This window comes from Podarcis filfolensis (genome assembly GCF_964270895.1).
Source record: "Podarcis filfolensis genome assembly, chromosome: Z".
NCBI classification, from domain to species: domain Eukaryota; kingdom Metazoa; phylum Chordata; class Lepidosauria; order Squamata; family Lacertidae; genus Podarcis; species Podarcis filfolensis.
This window is the reverse complement of record NC_139617.1, coordinates 10,609,417-10,632,952: the sequence shown is the minus strand read 5'-3', so window position 1 is coordinate 10,632,952 and position 23,536 is coordinate 10,609,417. Positions and strand designations below refer to the sequence as shown.

At 45.4% G+C, this 23,536-nt stretch overlaps 2 protein-coding genes across 3 annotated transcripts; one reads left to right on the top strand and one right to left on the bottom strand.

The window, feature by feature from the left end:
• The first annotated feature begins 301 nt into the window (after positions 1-301).
• Positions 302-8,930, top strand: NKRF (NFKB repressing factor). 2 transcript variants are annotated; one of them, XM_083595720.1, is made up of 3 exons: positions 302-915; positions 3,942-4,081; positions 5,546-8,930. In XM_083595720.1, the coding sequence occupies exons 1-3, from the start codon at positions 620-622 to the stop codon at positions 7,513-7,515; spliced, it is 2,406 nt and encodes an 801-aa protein (XP_083451846.1). In that variant the 5' UTR covers positions 302-619; the 3' UTR covers positions 7,516-8,930. The 2 variants fall into 2 exon arrangements, with proteins under 2 accessions (XP_083451846.1, XP_083451847.1); XM_083595721.1 differs by lacking the exon at positions 302-915 and adding an exon at positions 3,097-3,226.
• Positions 8,931-11,300: 2,370 nt separating this feature from the next.
• On the bottom strand, positions 11,301-23,228 carry UBE2A (ubiquitin conjugating enzyme E2 A). Its single transcript, XM_083595764.1, has 6 exons — positions 22,808-23,228; positions 22,444-22,524; positions 17,917-17,942; positions 16,590-16,679; positions 13,418-13,506; positions 11,301-12,615 (listed from the first exon to the last, which is right to left on the bottom strand). Exons 1-6 carry the CDS (start codon positions 22,849-22,851, stop codon positions 12,487-12,489), a joined length of 459 nt encoding a protein of 152 aa, XP_083451890.1. The 5' UTR covers positions 22,852-23,228; the 3' UTR covers positions 11,301-12,486.
• Positions 23,229-23,536: the final 308 nt, after the last annotated feature.

Here is a 23,536-nt window from a genome sequence, read left to right as displayed (position 1 = left end):
GAAGGGGTCACCAGGGTCACCCAGTCCAACCCCTTATAATTCAGGAAACTCTCACCCAACGTAGGACTCGAACCCCAGACTCAAATAATGATTCCATCCTCCTCCCCTTGCTGGCCGAAGCGCTCTCGCTCGCTTGCCTGGGCTCTTTTCCTCCCCACCTCCAGATGGCGCTGTGGGAGAAGTGGAGCGCGCTCCTTGCGGCCCTTCCATGCCGCCCCCCCCCACTCACTCGCTCTCCCCTAGGCTCCCCCGCCTCCTCCGGAGATCTCGCGCGGCTCGAACGTTCCATCCCGCCCACGCGAGCAGAGTCTAACAAGCGGAAAAAGAAGAGATGGAAAGCAGCGGGCGGGACTGGGGGGAGGAGCTAGGAAGAAGCGCTCGCGCATGCTCACGAGAAGGAAAGAAGACAGAGGAGGGGTAAAGGGGAGCGCACTTGAAGGGAGAGAAGGAGCGGGGTGTCACGCACGTGTGAACGGACACGCTTGCTCTTCGCTCTCCTTTCCGGATCGCGGTTAGGCGGGATCGGTCCGTCGGGGAGCCCCGTCCTGAGTGCTGCCCCCCCCTCCCGCTCGCCTCACGCCGGCGCCGGTTGGCCTTGGTGCCCGGACAAGGCCAGCCCATGGCCGGCGGAGGGTGGACGTTGCCCGGCGGGGATTTCTTGTCGCCGCGGCCACCTTCCTCTGCCCAGCCGGTGCCTCCTCAGCCGCCGCAGCCTCCTGCCGAGGGGTCAGCCGCTACTCCCCCCGAGGAGCCCGACCTGGAGCCTTGGCGCGAGAAGCAGGAGAGCGACCGGCACTGGGCGGTGCGAAGGCAGTTCCTTCTCCGCAACTTGCCGGACTACCCGGGAGACGTCTCCTTCCAGAAGCTCCTGGCGCTCTCCCACGCCTGGGCCAACCATGTCTTCATGGGGTGCAGGTAAGGCGCGGGGCGCTTCTCTGCTTCTTTTCCCCACTTCAGCGATCGATCGCGCGCGCAATGACACGTGTTGGGGGGGGGTTAACTGGTGGTGTGTACAGCCCTGGTGACACGTTGGGTGCGTATCGCAGTTAATGGAGGAGGAGGAGGGGGCTTGAGTTGTTAATAGAGGTCTGTTGAGCTGCTGGGATATGTCAGCCGGTAGAGCATGAGGCTCTGTTCATCTCAGGGTTGTGGGTTCGAGCCCTTGTGCTGGACAAAAGATTCCTTATTTGCAAGGGGTTGGGCTAGACAACCCTCAGGATCCTTTCCAACTCTACAACTCTGTGATCCCACCCACCCACGCACGCCTGGCCTTGAGCATACTTTCACTGATTCAGCCGTTAAGCTGTTTCCGGTTGTTTTGCTTAGGGACTCAGCGCAACTATTATACCGGTCCATGCAGCTCCATGCTGTCTTCTGTACTAATCGGCTGCGGCTGTCCAGGGTTTCAAGGAAAATAAACCTGGGAGATCTCCTGCCAACAAAGTAGCTGCTCTGCCACTGATTTGCAGCCCTTCCCTACAGTGGTTTTAGGTACAAAACGCTGCCTTGTCCAGCGCCAGCCACTGGTGTGCCTAGTTCAGAAGTTCACAAGAGGAAGATTTTCTTCTAATTCACAAGAGCAGTGGGGAATTTGTGCCTGCAACTTCCACCAGCTCCACTGAGCTTGGCTTTTATTGGCTAGGGATAATGGGAGCTGGACTCCAACAAGGTCTAAAGGGCCACTGGCTCCCCATCCCTAGGTATTATTAATTAATTAATTGTTAATAAATAGCTATGCCGCTGCCCACTCCCCATCCTGTACAATGACTGGCAGTGGCTCTCAAGAATATCTGGCAGGGATCTCTCCCAGCCCTGTCTGGAGATGTCAAGAAATAAACCTGTGACCTCAATGCCAAGCAGATGTATGCTCTACCACTCACCTTTGACCCTTCCCCTTTCTCTTCCCATTACTCTCTGTTCACAACTCATTTTCCTTTCCATGCAGTGATTATTAGTGTTTGGTATGTAATATTTTGGTCATGCTCTTCTAGCAATTAAATACTACGGACAGTTTGCAAACAGAAAACCAGTAACAGTGCAATCAACAAGGGCATGCTGCACTAAAACCACCCATTTAAAAACATCAACTGCACAGTAAATAAAATATTTTGGGAAAACAGCAGTAGGACTAACCATGAAAAGACTTATTGAATAAAAACTCTTTCACATTTGGTTCAAAAGGCAACAGAGGAAACTGGACAAATCTCTGCAGGAAGAATATTCCAAAGTTTCTTTTTGCAAGGGCAATTTGCATAGCCCCCTATTCACCCTGTTCTCCATATAAGGGTTCATCAGGAATAAGGAAGGGGTAGTACAACAATAGGTGGTGGTGCTAGCCTCCATCTCCCCAGCCCTCATGGGAGCACCTCATTGATATCTGTCTGATTGCCATTATAGAGCAGCAACAGAGGCTGAGAGCAATGCCAGTGGAAGGCAGAATATTAAAATTTTTGTTTAGCTTCTTTATTGACTCACAAAACAATTGCAAGTTCCCAACACCCTTGAGACTGTACAGGTCTTCTTCAAAGGAACATTGCTTATTGGCTTGGCATCACTGTTGTGGGTCAAAACCAATCCTTGACAAATCTTCTATTTCATAAGCAATATTTCTCCAAATATTTTAAGGCCTTGTATATTTGTGGGGATCTTTAACAGTCTGCCATGTTCACTGTTGTAGCCTGTTTGGGTCTGCTCTGGTAGGCAGCCCTCATTTCCTTAACTTTACTTCATTTTGAGCCAAATACCTTTATTTTACCACTGGGACCACACTTGCGCCATACATTGTGTCACTTTAAACAGCCATGGTTTCCCTCAAAGAATCCTGGGAACTGTAGTTAATTCAGGGTTCTGAGAGTTGATAGGAGGCCCCTATTTCCCTCTGAGAGCCAAAGTTTACATAGTTCTATGGGAAGAGGGATTGTTTGTAGCTCTCAAAGGGAAATAGGATTCTCCTAACATCTCTCAGCCCCCTTAACAAATGACAATTCCCAAGATGCTTTGGGGGAGCCATGACTGTCTAAAGTGGTACAGTAGTGCTTTAAATGTATGGTGTGGCCTTTGCCATTATGACATAGCAGCCACTGAAAACAGACCTTGAAGTATTCAGTGCAGTATTCCCTGTTTTGGCTACCAGCCTTAAAAAAAGTGCTGGTGGGGAAGAGGTTGCTTATGCTAAGAATCAAGCTGTCCTTGACCAGTGACTGCCTTACTCCATTCACTTAACTGGGTCAGAAATCAACAAGGTTTAGGAACATAGGAAAGAGTCTTGTACCAGGCCAGACTATTAGTCCTTCTAACTCAGCGTTATCTGTTCTGTCACAACAGTTGCCCTCACAATGTCTGGGTTCTTTTCTCATACCCTGCTGCTGGAAATGCCACGTGTCTCTCCATAGCATCCCTTGTGCCAAAGATCAACGCCAGCATATTCCTTTATCTTGTCCACTGTTTACATTTGAACTGGAGATAGTTGCCAGTTAGATATCATGATGGAAAGTTTTGCATCCACGGTTTTCTTTAGTATAGCTGTGAGTTTCCAGATAGTTTTCGTTTCGCCAAAAGCAGCTTACCCCAATCTGTGGCCCCCCAGATGTTACTGGACTCCCAGCTCTCATGAGCCCCAGCCTGGATACAACTTGGCAGGGATGATGGAGCTAGTGTCCAACAATATATGGAGGGAGCCACATGGACTATTCCAAGCATAAACAGTACTGAGTTACCTGGATCTGTGGCCTGACTCTGAATAAAACAGCTTCCTGTGTTCCTGTATCTTGTATTATGTTTCGCTGGGCAAAAGTGTGAAAAGGTGTTGTAACCACACATCTCTTGGTCCAACAGGACACCCACTTAGGTAGTCCTCTGGTGGGCAGAGGTAGGAGTAGAGCTGCAAGGAGGGTTTTTGTAATGACAATCTATAACTTAAAGCTTCCTTTGCTTAAATGCAGGTATAGCCCTGAAGTTATGGAGAAAGTCCTCCATATGGCCGAAGGGATTGACATTGGCGAGATGCCGTCATTTGAATTGGTGCCTGATGCCAAGGCAACTAAAAGGCCACGCTCCCTGCCGGACTATTCTCCATCTCGTAGTGAGTGTCTCCATTTCCCTCCATTCCATTCACAGCAGAATTGGCTCTTTAATGACAATAAATGAATCAGCAATGTCAGGCATGAAAAGACCAAGGGCTGTATCTAATATTCTTTGTCCCAAGGCCTCATGCACTAGTGGACGAGTGAGTTTTAAACGTTGTGCAGCTGAGAAATCCAGCGCTGCAACAGTTGCACCAGCACGGTGGTCTTCAGCCAATCTAGACCTGAGACCCACCTCTAAATCCCAACCAGCAACATGGGACCCACATTCAGATTTTCACTTTTGATTTATACTTAATTGTGCTAACATCTCAGCACACGTCACACACTATTTTTTTTAAAAGCATGTGAGCCAATATTTAATATATCGTCGGTCAAATTTTGTACGCTTTTAGTAGATGTGTCCTCTTTTATATTTTATCTTTACTCCATGGTTAACACTGAGCAAGAGGGCAAGTCATCATCACCATTATGTTTGTGTTATATTCCCCTCCAAAAGGCTTTCTGTCACTTTTTTAGCTTTCCATAACTTTTCTGTCAACTGCTGGTGCCTTTTTCTCTGCCTACCTTGCACTTTTGGACTCACATCACCCGTGTTGCCTCTGTTGTTCTCCTCTACACCTCCCTCCCTCTCTTTGCCTCCTCCTTGCACCCTCTCAGTCCTTTATCTCTTGTCATTTACTTTTGTCTTACCTTCTTTCTCAATGTTTTCTATCACTAGGTCTCTGCCTGTTTCCTCTTTCTCTCAGCTCATGCCTTCTTCCACATTTTCTTTACCTTCTCAAAAAATTATTTCCTTTCTCTCTCACCTTCTTTTGCTTCCTTTTTATCTGCTGGTATTACCTTTCTATGTCTCCTTCACTTTCCTTTTTTTAACTCTGCTCACTTCATTTCACCTCCTCTGTCCCTTTAATTCACCTCTCTGTAACTCTTCCCCCTCCTACTGTCAACAGCAAAACAGGATTTCTGTGGAAGGTTCATCACTGTCAGAACCTAATATAGGCAACAGCAGTTCTTTGTTGCCCCATTGTTGGATTATTAAATTGATCCTCAGATACACCTCCACACTGCAACACTGCAACATATAGTTGTAGTTCCCAAACCAAAAGTGCTTCCTCTTTCAAATTGCAAAGTCTTGCCACTTTACAATTCTCTCCCCCCACTAAAGAAACTAAATAAAACTGACTGACACTGGAATACTGAAGTTGCAGTCCTATGTATGCTTAATTGAGAATAAGTTCCATTAAGTAAGTGGATCTTCCGAGGACTGTATGCGTTTTCAGCCATAGCTTTAATCACACAGCTATGGAATATAATATTTTGAAAATCTGTCTTCCCCTTCTGCCCCCCCCCCGCCCCCGGCCCAAAGTTACAATTTCTCATGCCTGCAGAGAAAAGTTATATTTCACCCATGTTTCATTTTTCATTTTAAAAATCCTCTTTTAACTTCTTACATTGCATAGGTCTCGAACCTGCAAGGAAGCAGACTGCCAAATACCATGTCAGGCCTCGTTTTGAACCTATACACTTTGTAGCCAGCAATACTCCAGATGAAGGAAAAAAGCCTGCTTCAGAAAACGAAGCAGAGGAGGCCAGTGAGAACATAACCCAGCAAATCCAAAACTACGCTGATCGGGTTTTCAGCAGCTTCAGTACCCAGGATGAGGACACACAGTTTTCCAGAACAGTAGGTTTAGGTTATGGAAGTACCCAGGGAAACCAGATGGAAGCTGAAGTGGTTTCCAAAAACGAAGACTCTTCTGCCAGTGGTGTTGCAGCAGATTTGTGGGGGCCTTCTCTTCTCCAGGCTGCCTCTGAAACATTTCCCAAATCGGTTATAGTAGCCAAGCAGTATTTCATTAACAAACTTGCAGTGGCAGTCCGCAATAATCTTGCTAGCCCTGAAGCTAGTTGCGAGCCAGACAAAATTAACTACACTTTTCTGTTGACACGATCCATACAGGCTTGCAGGACAAACCCTGAGTATATTTATTCCCACTTGAAATATTTTTCCCCTGAGGACCTTCCTGATAACAAGAAGCTCCTAAAAGATGGTTTTGCTTGTGAGGTGAGGTGTCAGGATATATATTTGGCCACAGGTTATGCCGGCAGCAAAAATGGATCAAGGGACCGAGCGACGGAACTGGCAATGATTCTGCTGCAAAAGCCTGTGGAGGTTAAGGTTGCCCAGCGAAAGTACAAGAACACCACCCTGGAGGATTTAGTGCTGTGTCAGAAGGGCAAATCTCCTCCTGAATTCCCTCCAGTGCTCAAGCATTTGGAAGACACTGTCACTTCCACGAAAGAATGGTCACCTGGACAGCTGACCTTTAACCCCCAGCAGGGTTCCAGTTCAGCTAAACATTGGACTAACTTTGTCCTCACAGAAAACGCCAGTGATGCAATTGGGATTTTGAACAATTCAGCCTCCTTTAACAAAATGGCAATTGAATACAAATATGCCATGATGCCAAATAGATTGTGGCGCTGCTGTGTCTATTTGCAGGACCACTTTTTAGCCGAAGGGTATGGCACGAAAAAAACAAGCAAGCATGCTGCAGCAGACGAAGCGCTGAAAGTTCTCCAGAAGACCCAGTCCAGTAGTGGGCCCACCAAAGCAGTCCAGGTTCGGAAATTTAGCGGGGCCACTCATATTCCCCCCAAAAAGAAGAGTCTGAAGGAACTTGTTGTGTATGAGAACTCCATGAACCCTGTGTGCACCCTGAACGACACTGCTCAGTTCAACAAGATGACAGTGGAGTACATCTTTGAAAGGGTGATGGGGATCCGGTGGAAGTGCAAGGTGATGCTGGAAAAGGAATTAATCGCTGAAGCAATTGGGGTCAAGAAGAGTGTCAAGCACATGGCGGCAGAACAGGCTGTCAGAGTCCTGAAAAGAACCCAACCAACAGTCATCAACAACCTGAAAAAAGGCACCGTCGAAGACGTCATCTCAAGGAACGAGATCTGCGGGCGTTCAGCAGAAGAAGCATCGAAGCAGCAGATCAAGGAAGACAACATTGGGAATCAGATTCTAAGGAAAATGGGCTGGACAGGTGGTGGCTTGGGGAAAAGTGGGGAAGGGATCCGAGAACCGATTGCCGTGAAGGAACAGTTCAAAAGGGAAGGGCTTGGGATGGACAATGAAAGGGGGTCAAAAATTGCAAAGAAAGATGTTGAACAGATCATCCAGAATTATGCCTTCTCGGACAGCAAAGTTGATCTGACGTTCTCAACAGAACTGACCAACGATGAGCGCAAACAGATTCATCAGATAGCCCAACAATACGGGCTTAAGAGTAAATCCCACGGACAGGGCCGTGATAGATTCTTAGTGGTTAGCCGAAAGAGGCGTAAAGAAGACTTGTTACACCAGCTAAAGCAAGATGGTCAGGTTGGCCATTATGAACTCATTATGCCACAGGATAAATAAGGCTTGAGGGCCATCCATTTCTTCTGGGGATGTTCAGACTGAGGCTGAATTCTCCATTAAACCGAGCGAAAGTTGCACATGGTTGTGGGAATGATTGAAACCTGTTTTACTTGTTCATTAATTTTATAAAACTTTCTTAGGGAAAAAAATAAGAGCTTTATATAAGCAGTTTAACTGTTTTATGAAATCTCTTGGAAAAGGCTTGTTTCCTTCACATTTTCCTAGTTTTGTAATAGCAGGAACACTTTGTGTGACAGGGAAAGTTTGCACACCACTTTAAAGCAAAAGGGTAGGATGATTTCCTTCTCTATTTTTTGACTTAATACAAAATAAAAAATAAAAAAATAAAGAAGGTGGCAATATGTAGAAAACTATGTAAAGTTGGTATTAATAATAAATAGATTTTTATTTCTGGACATGCAAAGAATTGCATGTTTTGTATTTAAAATGTTGGATTTTATTGTGGGAAGGATGGGGAACTTGCTTTTCAGTTTATTCAAAATGCAGCATCACTACAGTAATTAGTGATTTGGTTTACCCAAGACTGCCTTCTTCATTTGTACCCTAAAAGCCAAGGATGAGGAAGCTGTGGCTCTCCAGATGCTGCAGAATTACAACTACCACAATCCCTGGCCATTGGTCATGCTGGCTGGGGCTGAGGGGAATTAGGAGCCGGTCACCATCTGGTCCACAGGTTCTCCATCCCTGATATAAACACAGAATGGGAGATAGTCAGAAAAGCCCGAGTCTCAGATTTTTATTTAAAATCTATATTTATAAGCCAAAGTTCATAAGTGGGTGGGAGTTGTTTTAATTTTGAGTTGTTTTAATTTTAGTAGGAGCACAATGGCATAAAACTCCCACTGAAATCAGTGGGCCTTAAGTGTGTTCAACTGTGGCAAGTTGCATACGGTTTCTAAGATAGCTTTCAGAGTTTGAGGCAATGCCTTCTGCTTCCTCTTGGGGAAGACGCCTGAGGAGCATGTCACAGCTCTGTATGTGTGAGATTATGTAAACACACGCAAGCTAGTTCTAATTTTTGTTATTTCATAGAGCAGGGGATAGGGAACCCAGATGTTGTTAGACTTCAATTCCCAAGAGTCCCTGGGCGATGAGAATTGTTGCCTTGCAAAATCTGGTTCAAGGCCACAGGTTCCCCACCTCCATCATAAGAGCCAGAATCTGTAATTCTTTGACATAAAATTTATTTATTGTGCATGCTGCAGAACATACAGGGCTCTGGGTTTTGCCTCAAGTGGCCATGCTTTTGCTTTCCAAATCTGATGATGATAGTGAATAAATTAAAGCATTTTCTATCACCTTAACAGAAAGATGAACTCTGGTGGAGTGGATTTCTCCTACAACTATTGTTCAGTGAAGTATTTTTTAAAAAATAAACACTCTTGGTTCAGGTCCACTTGTTTCTATGTGTGCTGCTTCCACTTTTCATTTCCTTCTACTGCATTTTTCGTGTACATGTGCTTGTATAAAATATGGAGAGAAACAAGTAAAAGGTTCTCTCTGTAGGGCGTTTGATTGGAGGTCTTTAATAGCTCAGTTGGTTAGACCATGGTGCTGATAACACCAAGGTTGCAGGTTCAATCCCTGTATGGACCAGCTGCATATTCCTGCATTGCAGCGGGTTGGACTAGATGATCCTCAGGGTCCCTTCCAACTCTACAGTTCTATGATTCTATGATTAGTGTGTGCGTGATTCGCTTCCCCTTTTTTCTTACTCGAAAACTAAGCTTTTTTGAAGGCATACCTCCCTCCCAGTTCCAGGAGCCTTTAAAGAAAATGCAACCTTGTTAAGGATGCAAAAATCACTACCTTTTCAAACTACTTGTCTTTCTGGGAACTGTCATCCATAGCTAGAAACAATAAGTAGAGGATGCCATGAGTAAATCTGGTTGATTTACTAAGCCTGTGTTTTATGCATAAAAATAAGTTTAGCTTATGCACACAGATCATTGCAGGTGCCATCCAAGAAGAGACACCCACTCCTCTTTATGGATGAGAGAAGGTGGAATACCTCTTCTGAGACGTGTACCGAGAGTTTTAACCCATTGCCCAATTTAATCAGAAGCACCATTTCCATCAACAGAAAGGCTTTCAAAATTAATAAATTAGATATTACTGGGCTACCTGGGACCACCTTGAAGAATTTACTAGTTATTTAATGGTTTCTCTCTTGGACCTTTGCCACCTAGGAAAGGTACTGAAGCATGTAACAACCCCATAGCTTCTCTTGCCAATCATGAGAACTAAAAAAGAGAGGAAATACTGGAGATAGCTAGCTACTGTGTGCCAGCAAAATCTCTTTCCTAACTCAGAAGGGAACAGAAATACTACTGCTGCTACTACTACTACTACTACTACTACTACTACTACAAATAGTAGTTGATTTGATTGACATTCCATGTCCTTTTAAATTTTGGGGGGTGGCTATTGGCTTGTTTTGATTTTATTCTGTGAACTGCCCTGAGACCTCTGGGTATAGGGCGGTATATACAATCAATCAATCTCAGAGCAGGGGTGGGTGGGTAGCCCCCAACCCAGAGACCTGATCCAAACCCCCATATTTTTCAGGCTGTTCCAAGCCTCCCAATAATTTTGGTAGTAATGGCAAAAAGGAAGTAGGCAGCAATAAGGGAGGCAGAAAAGTTAAAGTATCACTGTCCACCCCGGCAACTGGATGGCTGTACGAATTACCAGCTTCCCCATACTGATGGTTGGTTGGATAAGCACAGAGGAACCATTAAGCGCACAGATCAGCTGAGAAAGGAAGCTCGGTGCCTATATGTGTAAGGTGATACACCCACCACTGGCAATGCTCCACCCCCCCTCTCCAAGGGTAAATGCACCCCTTCGACCATAAATGGTAACCACTCCTGAAACACAGCATGAGCATCCAAGAAAGAAAACATAAGATTTACTTGGTGGGGATAAACCCCTCCAGACAAGGCTAGCTTATATGAAAAGAATGTACCCATGACCTAAGTGAGGAAACCAAATTAAAGCAGTGATAGCAAAGCTAATTGAAAACAAAGGGGGGCTCTATAGAGTTGGTTTGGTGTGCTAGCTTACCAGCCTCCATTTCAGAGTAGTTTATTCCTACGCTGCAAGCTGTTTCCCAGCATGCAAGCATACCTGCTCTTGGTTTTCTGTTTTGCTTATCAGTCGCCAATACAAAAGGTAATTGTGGTGTTTACAAAAAGGATACTGGGAAATGCACAGCCCCCAAGCAGCTGCTGAATATGGCACAGATTGCTCTCAGAAACCAGTGTGAGTGTAAATGGAATGTGACAGCTGACAACTGGCCCCTGCAAGTTTCAGGGAAGGGTAGCAAGTTAAGTTGTGAGAAACACTTTGCCAGAAACCTTATACTGTCCATTGGGTTTTAAACTGCTTTACTTTATAAAATAGCATGTGGGGTACCACTTGTGGGAGAAGTGCTATGAGCTCTCCCTTCATGAAGACATTAACAAAGAGGGATGCCTTACGACAACTGTATATAATACTAATTTACCATCAAGATACCATGTAAGGCAAAAATCCTGCTGAACTCTTCCTTTCACCCCAGCCGGCAAGGTTAGAGAAAATGGGAGCTCTCGTATCTCAACACCCAGGAATATAGGCTCCCCACTGCTGATAGGAAGATGAGGTCAGTGTTCCAAGACTGTATCTACAAGATGTAACCATCCACAGTGGATTAAGACAGCTTGATTGAGGAGTATCAACTACCACCAGAAGAATTTGTCATAATAAAAATAGTGATAGGTATCTTCCCTTCAAGAATTTATTTACAAGTAATTGAAAAATGTACAGTTTCTTACATGGGTTACTTGTGCAAAGTTGAACAGATCAATGTACACAGAAGACACTGGTAGAGCAGACAAGCACACTGACAGTCTCCTCCCACACTGCTGCCTAAGGTATCCAAAATGTTTGATTTGAGCTTTGCTTTACAAAAATGCTTTTGCAAAGGCAGAACTTGTAAAACTGCACTGGGGTGGGGAAAGAAAAAACGAAGCATACAGTAGTAGCACTTTTGACCTTGCTACTTTTTTCAACAACATAACAGTAGCTTCTTGATATCTTCTCAAGAGCAGTTTGGATGAAAATTATTTAAGGGAAATAAAAGTTTTTTTGAAGCACTTTGGTTTTTCCTCATTCTCTGCCCTCTTTTACCATTAGTAAAGTTATTGTCCGCCCCGTCCCATAACCATGTTCAAAAGCTTCGAAAAACAACTAAGCAGAGCCCTACAGAAAGGATACCTAGCACTTAACCTTGAATATGTTACCACACACAATGATAGATCGCTTTGCACATGACCCATAGAGCAGACTGCAACCCCCTTCTCTCCTCCCGCCCCCGAGCTTGACATAATAGTCCATTTCTCAATTTCATCTCAATTCCAAATACTTTCATCACATTGCTAAATGGAAAAAAAAAAACCAGGGGGAAGATAAAGCAGCAGGGAAATCTAGTTCTTCACACAGTACTTACAGATGCACTGAAGCTGATAGCAGCAGTTAAAATGCTAGCACTTGAATCATACTTAAAAATGTATACTGTATATAAATATCCCTTTTTTTAAAATCAAGCTACACGTAAGCATCACTGTGTATAACACAATTACACTTAAAAGCTTAGTGTCCACTACAGAAATGCACAATGCTGCCCTAAGACTGGAGATGGTAGATCACAGACAGTGGAATTCAGCCTTAAGTAATTCTTTCACAAGTAACCCAAGTACGGTACATTTGACCTCAAGAGGGAGGGGAGGGGGTGCTTTCTGATGTCCAAGGAGAAAGAAGCTTCAGCAAGGGTGGGTGGCAACAGCACAACAGCTATTTTGCTTTTCAAAGTAAATGCAGTGATGCTAGGAGGAGGAGGAGGAGGAGGATGACTCAGACACTTCATACATATATTTTCCTCATCAGAGTGTTCATTTGCATCATCCAGGGTCAACAGTCACGCCAACTTTGTTCTACTATTGCAGAAACCCGTTTTTCATATTCCCGCTTATTCTCTTGGTATAGTTGAGCTGCCTGGCTGTTTGCTGGACTGTTTGGATTAGGCTCATCCAGTAAAGACTGTTTGGGGGGGAGGGAGAGAAAAGAAAAGATGAATCAGGCTTCATAATGAGGTTTCACACAATGCAAGCAAAGTGATTAATTCAATGTAGCAAAAGATGCCATGTATATTAGGAAGATCTCTTGACTATTTTCAAGCCCACTGCTTAGCTTGCACCTATCCCATTGCTTTTAACACAATGACATGGACTCTGCACAGGTACTAGTTGCATGATTAACAATTATCTTTGTTTCGACAGCAAAGCTTAATGTGCACAGCGAGCCACTTCTTTAAGCCCACAGGACTAGACTCAGAATCAACTCCGATGGACTGCTCTTCCATCATTCTAATGGAGAATGGGGGACAGGGCTTTTGGTCTGCCAGAAGTCATCTTGCATTGGCTTCAGGCAAGACTTTGATGATGAATGACAGAAGTGTAAAAAGCAAAGGGAGAAGAAAGTACGTTCTGAACTGTAAGAATACAGCCCTGCTACACCAAACACACCTAAAAACACAATGGTTCAAAAATAGACTAAATATAATTACCACCACTAGAAAAAGATGCAATGCTTTTTAAATGTATAGCTGTTTCAGTTTGTGAAACCATTTTATTGATCTTTTTAAGTACACTTGTGAATACAGTGGATAATAATCACTGAGAAATAAATACGCATTTCCGTATTTTCACAAACCAATTTACAGAAGTAAAAAGATGGGTCATAAATAATGATGATGGAATCCCATGGCAGATAGAGGTTTCCACCTTAGTTATTACACTGCTTCAAACTGTATTAGCAAGGTCATCAGTAGCCCTGATGTTACCTGTATGGATGTTAAGATGGATGACACATCATAGGTAGGACTCCAACGGTTCTGAAGAATATCCAGACATATACTACCATCTGCATAGACTACAAAAGGAAATTAATGAGTTTCATAACAAGAATCAGTGCCTTCACGTTTCTCTTGCTATGTTGTCACTCCCAGCTAATTATCAACATTTCCTACATAACTATCTTAAGCTGCCCATAGAAAAAGCATCTGACAACTTGTGCCTCAAATACCTGATTTCAACAAGTTATGGAACAGGCCCCTGGTGAAATGAATTTTTAAAGTTCACCTTGTTCCACCAACACTTCCTCCTTTATAACCTCACAACTCTGATTATTAAAAAGTTCACAGCATGGCATTTCAAGAAAAGGTTTAAAGAGCAGTAATGTGTCTCCTTTCAAAGATCTATGCAAGTCACCCTAGTGACAGCATGTACCCCATTGCCTAATGTGAACTTTCCAACGTAGGATTTAAAATTCTTCATAAAGTGGGGAAGATATAAATGCAAGATGATAAAATCATGTTTAAAAAAAAGCCATTAAAAACTCATTTACAAAAGCATCAGCAGCTGTAGGAGTGCTACAAATTTAAATTGGGTGCACTTGGTTAGTGACCACAAGAAAAGTTTCTTCATGCTTCCATCAGAAGTCATATAACCAAAACAGAATCAGCAGACAAGAACTAGGATTATAAGAAATCCTAAAACTGAGCAGGTATTGCTATGAAGTAGATCTGGTTTTATTTAAATATGTTCAGCTGATTCCCTGGTGGCCCGCTGGAATGTGGAGTTAACCAGGGCTATTGACTGTTTGGCTCCGAAGCGCCCTCTCCGATTGCATGGAGCCCGGACAGCCCCGTGGTTTTCCACAGATCTGAGGGCAATGAAACAATCGTTGAGACGGCTAGAGCGCCGGTGGCGGATAACTCATTCCGAATCTGACCGGACACAGGTTAGAGCTCAACGTCGAGCCTACCAAGTGGCGATAGCGACGGCGAAGAAGAATTTCTTCACCGCCTCTATTGCATCTGCAGAAAACAGTAGCAGGAGACTTTTTCAGGTGGTTCACAATTTAGCAGAACCACCTGCAACATCGGGGCCCAGTACAGGCCACATGTTCTCCTGCAATGATTTTGCAAAGTTTTTTGCGGATAAAATCGCTCAGATTCAGGAAGAAGTAGACTCCACTGTGGGAGCAGGGCCGGGGCGGGAGAGTGCTAGAGTTTTGTCTAGTCAAGTTGAGTGGGATCAATTCCAATCTGTTACCTCCGAGGATGTGGACAGGCTGCTTGGACGAGTGAAACCAACCACCTGTCTCCTGGATCCTTGCCCATCCTGGCTTATAAAAGCTAGCCGGGAAGGACTGGGCGATGGGCTTCGTGGGGTGGTGAATGCTTCCCTCCATGAGGGAGCCTTCCCAGACCCGCTGAAAGAGGCGGTTATTAAACCGCTTCTTAAAAAACCATCTTTAGATGCGGCCACAATGGCCAACTATCGCCCAGTCTCAAATCTTCCATTCTTGGGCAAGGTGATTGAGCGAGTGGTTGCCGAACAACTCCAGGCACGCCTGGAAGAAGCGGACCATTTGGATCCCTTCCAGTCGGGATTCAGGCCTCATCATGGGACTGAAACTGCCTTGGTCGCACTGGTTGATGATCTCTGGCGGGCTAGGGACAAAGGTGAGAGCTGTTTCCTAGTTCTGCTGGATCTCTCAGCGGCGTTTGATACCACCGACCATAACATCCTTCTGGACCGTCTTCAGGGGCTGGGAGCTGGAGGCACTGTCATACAGTGGTTCCGCTCCTTCCTCCTGGGCCGTGTTCAGAAAGTGGTGGTGGGGGATGAGTGTTCAGACCCCTGAGCTCTCACTTGTGGGGTGCCTCAGGGTTCTGTCCTCTCCCCCATGCTTTTCAACATTTACATGCAGCCGCTGGGAGAGATCATCAGGAGGTTTGGGCTGGGTGTTCATCAGTATGCGGATGATACCCAGCTCTACCTCTCTTTTAAATCAGAACCAGTGAGGGCGGTGAAGGTCCTGTGTGAGTGTCTGGAAGCAGTTGGAGGATGGATGGCGGCTAACAGATTGAGGTTGAATCCTGACAAGACAGAAGTACTGTTTTTGGGGGACAGGAGGCGGGCAGGTGTGGAGGATTCCCTGATCCTGAATGGGGTAACTGTGACCCTGAAGGACCAGGTGCGCAGCCTGGGAGTCATTTTGGAGGCACAGGTCAAATCTGTGTCCAGGGCAGCTGTTTACCAGCTCCATCTGGTACGTAGGCTGAGACCCTATCTGCCTGCTGACTGTCTCGCCAGAGTGGTGCATGCTCTGGTTATTTCCCGCTTGGACTACTGCAATGCACTCTATGTGGGGCTACCTTTGAAGGTAACTCGGAAACTACAACTAATCCAGAATGCGGCAGCTAGACTGGTGACTGGGGGCGGCCGCCGAGACCATATAACACCGGTCTTGAAAGACCTACATTGGCTCCCAGTACGTTTCCGAGCACAATTCAAAGTGTTGGTGCTGACCTTTAAAGCCCTAAACAGCCTCGGTCCAGCGCCAAGGGCCTTCTGGCGGTTCCCTCATTGCGAGAAGCAAAGCTACAGGGAACCAGGCAGAGGGCCTTCTCGGTAGTGGTGCCCGCCCTGTGGAACGCCCTTCCAGCAGATGTCAAAGCAATAAACAACTACCTGACATTCAGAAGACATCTTAAGGCAGCCCTGTTCAGGGAAGTTTTTAACGTGTGATATTTTACTGTATTTTTGGTTTCTATGGAAGCCGCCCAGAGTGGCTGGGGAGGCCCAGCCAGATGGGCGGGGTATAAATAATAAATAAATAATAATAATAATAATAATAATAATAATAATAATAATAATAATTCCCCTTGCCTTTAAAAATTAAAGAACCCTACACCTTTGTGATCAAGGAAGTCACTGAGGGAAATAATCTGATTGCACTAGAAACTTGAGAGGCCAGGTAGGATTGAACTCAGCAACAATTAGCATATGGACACACATACACACACAGAGAGAGAGAGAGAGAGAGAGAGAGAGAGAGAGAGAGAGAGAGACTCCAAAATTCCCTGCAACTATCAGTATCAGGTCCACCTCTGTGACCACTACGGCAGTTAAGAAACAAATCGCTTCATTTTAGGTGGTACATACCATTTGGATGAAACATTTTAGACACAAATCTAACAGTAGGTGGCTTGTTTGGATATTCTTCTGTGAATTCTATGGTAAGCTTGAAAGTTCCTGCAATGGGGAGAGGCAAGTTATAAGTATTTTGTTCACAAATTGAAACTCCCTGTTCCCATTGGTCTCAAGTGCAGAAGCACCAACAATTGCACAAAATTCTCTTGGTACATGAGATTCAAAGATTAGTCCACCTTTCCTCAGCCAAATGGCTTTAGGAAGCTCACAGCCAAAGCGTTACTGTTTATGTAGCACCGCAAATGTGAACAGCACTTTACAGAGTACAATTAGAAAGGCTCCTGCCCCATGGCTTATATGATCTGACACGGAGAAATCAGCAGCGCTAAAAAGAGGAAGATTTTGTTTATTTCAGTTACGTGTACACAGGCCTAGTTACAGTAAGACATGGGACCTAAGGAGTTGTGTCAAAGCCATCAAGGAAAAGGTGGGTTCTGAGGGATTTGAAGGAAGACAGGAGTTCTAGATGGCAGTTCTAAGCATAAGAGGCACCAAGGATAGAGTGGGTCAAAGGAAGCTACAGATCTTGAGATGGCTGAGAGCAGGGAGGTGGAGTAGAAAAGAGCAGGAATATGTTGGGGTTTTAAGAGAAGGCAAGGCCATGAAGGGTTCTGATGTGGAAGGTATGTTGGATCAAGAGAAGGGCAAGGAAACAATGTACAAATTTAAGAAAGACCACTATGTGATCAGAATAACTAGGGATGTGAATGCTGCTGGTAGAAAAGAGCTAGAAAGAGGACTGAGGAGAAGGCCACAATAGTCAAGGTGAGAGGGCATGATACAGTTTTCATCTAAGGGATATATTTGTAACATTCCCTATTTATGGAGACAGCCATCCTTCATGTACCCCAATACACGGGTTATGAAAGATATGATGCTTCTGAACATGTACCCTAAACAGACTTTGTTTATAGGAGTAGCTTCAAGAAAGTTCTTAAGTAAAGGGTACTATTTACACAGCAAGCCTAGTCACCACTTCAAAGCAAAGTGCTTAACTGCAGCTGTCTTATCTTCCAACCAAAGTTTTTCTTCTCCCACACACCTATCCCCTTTCTAGAAAGGGTGGCTGATGGGGGGGGGAGGGGGACTTGGCATCATTCTCTCTCTGAAACATTTAAATTATACTGAGAGGCCAGGGAGAGATTGCAAACAGTTGAATCTCAGCTTCTGAGCTACACTGATCCATGAAATTCTGATGTGGAATCCTAAGACTGATTAACAATTTGATCACATCACCCTTCTGCCCATTGAAAATGTTTTGTTTTGTTTTAATACTTACCATCTTCAAATGGGGTTCCCTCAGGCCTGAAAGAGGAGAGAGCATGTCAGCATCTTACATTTGGCTTAGTGAAGTTAGTTCATTGTTAAACTGGAACTCAGCCTTTACAAAATGACATGTAGTTTAATCCATGCCCAGAACAGAAACAGGAGTCAGAATGAGCAAGGCTTAAGGGCTTTAGAACAAGAAACAAAGTTTTAGCAGTTTCACAATTTCTACACCTGGGTAGTTTTACTTGTGTAAAGTAAAACTGACACCCATTCCCATGCTGCTGCCACCTCTAATTCTATTCTCAACCTAGCAACTATCCAGGACAAATTGTGGGGGTGCCATACCCAAAGTCTCCATAGCACTGTTTCATTTTAAAATGGCAGAGCTAAGGATGCTGCACGCTTGCCGCTGCTCACTGTCCCCGACTCCAGTTTTGCTGGTATTTTTAAATTCAATATAGCAGCAGCGCAAGGGTTGTGCATGGCTCGGAGCTGATGGCAACCAATTTGCCACAGGTAACTGGACATATACTCAGAAAATATTTCCTCCCCTGAATAAAAGAACACAACGCTCAGTGGATTTTGGGTTTTTGCGCAATTTGCTGACCAACCTGAAGATTTCTAGCTAATGTTAATACGTACAACGCATTACAGAGCAACATAAAAGAGAAAGAGACCTGCCCTGAGGAATGCAGCCTAAATTCTGTTGGGGAAGGCAGAGACAAATGAAACGGGAAGAATATGAACAAAACAGTCCCACATAGAATCACAGAATTGTAGAGCTGGAAGGGACCCTGAGTATCATCTAGTCCTACCCCCTGCAATGCAGGAATATGCAGCTGTCCCTTGCGGGGATTGAACCTGCAACCCTCACATTATCACCACCATGATCTAACCAACTGAGCTATGCACTACTGAAGCACAGTTTCTGCAGGGAATAAAATGAAAGAACAATACTTCCAAAGGCATGAAAGATACCTCCTACCCCAATATAGTGTTTCCCTAGCCTTTAAGGCAAGGCAGGCTTAGTATCCCATGCAGAAAATAAGGATGTGTATTGGAGGTGGGGGAGGAAATCATTCATCCAGCTCTTGACTACCCTCTATGGAGGTCACTCGAGGAGCTTTGGCACAGGCTCTACCTAAGTGGCTTTGTTACTTCAGAAGGCAGAAACAGCACCTACTCCTTGGACAATCTTACAGCATGTGGTGGTTGCTAAATAGGAGTGAGTGAGCAAGGAAGTTCCCTGGATATGAGAAGAAAAGAATACTTGCTGAAAATTTGGGGCAGGAATCAGCTCCACCACCACAAAAACAGGCTGAAGGGGGAGTGTTTCACTGCAGCTTTGCAAACTTGCATAATACGGTTGGATACAGAGGTGGCAGTGTTTTTCTATCTAGCAGAGGCAACAATTCTTCAGAAGCTTGTTGTGGAGTTTCTCAATTAAAAGATCAGTAATGACATAGAAACTGCACTCAGAAGGTTTGCCCAGAACTACTGACTTTTCCCTGCAAAGTGCAGCCAAGGAAGCACATTCACCACACTCCTCAGTTTACTTTCAGTATATGGGAACAGTAAAGTTCAGTCAGTGCTTTATTGATTTGAGTCTCCAACCTAAAGCAAACTCTAGAATCCTCTACAGTGAACAGCAGATCCTTAGCAGAAAAGTATCCCTCTGAATGCTGCTGGGGGCAAGGGCCTGAACTAGATGGTCAAATTGTTCCTCAGCCACAAAACTCACAGAGGATGTTTACTAATTTATTAAATTTCTATACCACCCTTCATCTGAGGATCACTGGGTGGTTTACAATATAAAATGCATACACAGAAACAAACAAAAATAACAACCACCACCCCATATTTCTTAGGCCAGTTACAGCTACTCTCTCACCCTAACTTACAAAAGTTCACTACAAGCTAGCAAGACATGATAGCCAACAGTTGTTTCTAGTAGCCTGGCTTGCTTGCTTTCTGCACCACAAAAAGTAATGTATATCCCTTGTATAGCAGAAAATAGGGCTATAGGGAGGAGCAATGTTTCTACTGCATGCTTTTAACAACTCTTTATTTCTATACCAAGGTGGGAACATCCCTCCAGATGTTGTGAGACTCCATTAGCCCCAGCCAACGTGGCCCTTATTCAGGTATGATGGGAGTTGTAGTCCAGCAACAGCTAGAGGCAGTGTTCGAAACTCCCATTATTCTAGGCACATTTTGCGACAGGGAACTTCATTAGCGCAAGCAGTTTCTGAGCTCTGGGAGCAGAACTGTGCCTAAGATTTCAGATTAAAACTGCAGATTAAAACTGCCTTACCACTTCCAGCTACTCTCTGAAGACTGGAGAAAAGACCCTCTTAAGAATATTAAGGGGGTGGGCAGAGGAAGGACTAGATCACAAGGAAATGCACATATTATTTTAGCTGCAGTTCATTCATTTTCAGCTTTGTATTTTTGTTATAAAAATGCACCTAGACGTTCTATTGTAGCACCTATAACCTAGGTTTAAGGTGCCATTTAGCTCCTAGCTTTCATATTTCGTTTCTAACACTGGCTAGAGGAGCACAGGTTTCCCATTCCTTTCCCAGACCAAGGCATTGAAAGTGCTCCAATATAAACATGAAACCTGCAGTCTTGTGACCCTGCACTGCCAGCAGCTTTTTAAAAATAAAAACATTGCGCCTGGTGGGGTATATAGGGAGTTTTGCTTTGCTTGTCAACAAAATTAAGATTCCTGGTCACCACTGGCAACAATATTTCCACACCAACCCCAAGTAATCTACTTACAGGTCTGTCACAAGGATAATAGGGAGAGCGATGGAATGACAACCATGTGCACATTCTAAAGCTCCTTAGAGCAGGGGGTGCCAACATGGTGCTCATGAGCACACATGTGCCTGCAGAGGCCTCCGCTGGAGCCCACAAGGTCTTCTGCCCCCAGCAGAAATTGTGCAAATGGATGAAATGGTTATGAGCGCCACACACATCACAGCCTATTCTACTGGGTAGAACAGAATGCTTTTTTCAAGTCTATTTGTCCACAGGCCCAGAAAGGTTGGTGATCACTGCCTTACAGGAAGAGATTTTTTTTAAAAAAATTATGGCTAACGCCAGATCTAGTATTTGGAAACTCTCTCACATACCTCTCAGCCTGGATATACAGCCTTTTAGCACTGTTGTGCAGATTAAAAACCAACACCACTTGCCCTCCTTGGACAAAGAGCAAAATACGATTAAGAAAAATAGCTGCTATACTGTCATCCCTGCAGAACCACACAGCCCTAACCTCCTTGGACAAAGAGCAAGGCAAGATATGACAATGACAATCATTAAAGCAATAATTATAGCAACACAAACACCCCACCCTGAGCATATTGGAAGGCGAGGAGCAAGATGCAACTACCAGCACAATAATAGCAATTACAATTCCTACACTTGCATTTTGATATATGCTGTAAGCCGCCCAGAGTGGCTGGGGAAATCCAGCCAGATGGGTGGGGTATGATGATGATGATCATCTTTCTCTTCTATCATCATCTTTCTCTTCTTCATGGGATACAAGCTGTTGTGTTCTAATATAATAATAATTACAGTTATTATTCCTATGTTTGGGAATAAATGTATGCATATGCCTATGTCTGTGAAAAACAGATCAGTGACATCTTGATCCCTTGAAGGTGCAGAAAGGCTCAGGAGTTAACACGAATAAGTACTACTAGTAGTAAGTTGTATTATTAGTATTTATTTGTTCAATTTCTATACCATCCATAATCTGAGGCTCACAGAGCTGTTTACAATATAAAATACAAACATAATAACATAGGCACAAACAAGAACAATACCCCCCCCAAAAAAACCCACCACTCACATAAGCAATTTAAAAGACCACAGAGTGCTTAATTATCCAAAGGGCTGGGAAAAGAGGAATATTTTTGCCTGGCACCTAAAGATGTGGAACAAAAGCGCCAGGCAAGCCTCCCCAGGGAGCGCAATCCACAAAAGTGGGGCCACCACAGAAAAGGCTCGTTCACATGTTTCCACCTTCCGGACCTCTCCTAGAGATGGACACATGAAGAAGGGCCTCAGGTGATGGATGACTGCAGGGTCCAGATCAGTTCACATGGGGAGAGGCAGAACTGGAAGTATCTCAGTTATCTCACAGAATAATAAGTGTTGGAAGAAACCTTGAGGACCATGTAGTCCAACCCTATGCAATGCACGAATATGCAACTGCCCCTTACAGGGATATTGTGGTCCTAAAGCATTTTAAGGTTCTATAGGTCAAAACCAGCAATCTGAATGAAACTAACTGGCAGTGAATAGTCAGACCAGGATCAGTGTCATAGGCTCCAACCCTCTTGCAACCTGGCCCTTGAATTCTGCACCAGCTGTCTTCAGAAACCATCTTCAGAGAAAGGGAGGATAGGTTAAATTTCTAGCTCTATTTTTTCTTCTTCTGCCCGTCCCGGTCCCTCTCCCCAATGTTTACCCTGAAAGGGGGGGGCACTTGCAGGTGGGAGGAGAGGGTCTGTCTACTCACCCGAAAATAACCGCGTTCCACACCATGATGTTGTTCTCCGAGGGAGCCCCGCTGACTCCCGCCGGGGGGTCCTCCTGAAGCCTGTTTACAGAGGGAAAGGGACAAGGGACACCAGCAGCTCAGTGGCAGGAGTGACAGCGCCGCCTTCCCACCCAGCCTGCGCAAACTGCGTAGCGCTCCCCCCCCCCCCGTTCTACGGGCGCCGTTCGCTCGCCTGCCCGTCTTGCGCAAGTAGCGCAACACTGCCCACTACGCTAGCAGCGCAGCGCTCCCTCCGCCGCCGCCATGTTTGATCACCTCACCACCTTCCTCGCTCCCCTGCCCGCTCCCCCACTTCGGGAAACCGTCCCTCCGCCGCGCTTACCTCTTGAAGTCCCGCATGAGGCGCCTCCGGGCGGGCGTGGACATCGCGGGGTCGCGGTTATAAATCACTCATACACACCAGCCCCACCGGCCCCCCAGGGAAGGCGGGACGGCGGAGGCGAGAGAGCGGGGCGAGGGTGGCGGCTGGCGAGACTCCGAGCGATAGCCGCCTCTACCACTTCAACAAAGCGCGGGGGGGAGGAGAGAGAGAGACACACACAAACAACGCGGCCCTAACTACGGCGGCGGAGGCTGCCGGGCAATACCGGGCAGCACCACTGCCGTTGCGAGGGGCGGCGCTCCGCGGGGCCGAGTCAGCTCGGGCTGTACCACTGCGCAGGCAACAGGGGGAGCGAGGGGTGAGCTGGGATGCTGCGGCTTGTGGCGCGGGGGCGATACCACCAGAGGGAGGATGAAAGAAAGAGTGGGCGGTGACGTAAAGCGAAGGATTCTGGGCGATACCAAATGGAAGAGGCAGGCGGGGGTGGAAGCCACCCCGGTGTGCAGCATAAACCAACTATTAGGTACCTGTGTAGGCTCCCTCTCCTCCTCATTGGTGCGCAAGGGACTGGGAGCCGCGCCTCTGGGCGGGGCAGTTGTTTAGGATTACAGCATTAGGGGTCTGATCCTGCACACGGCCGCTGGGATGTAAGCGCCACAACTGTTCGAGGGAACATGTTCTCGAATAAGGAAAGGTGACTAAGGAATGGAGCATTTGTGCTGCCGTTCT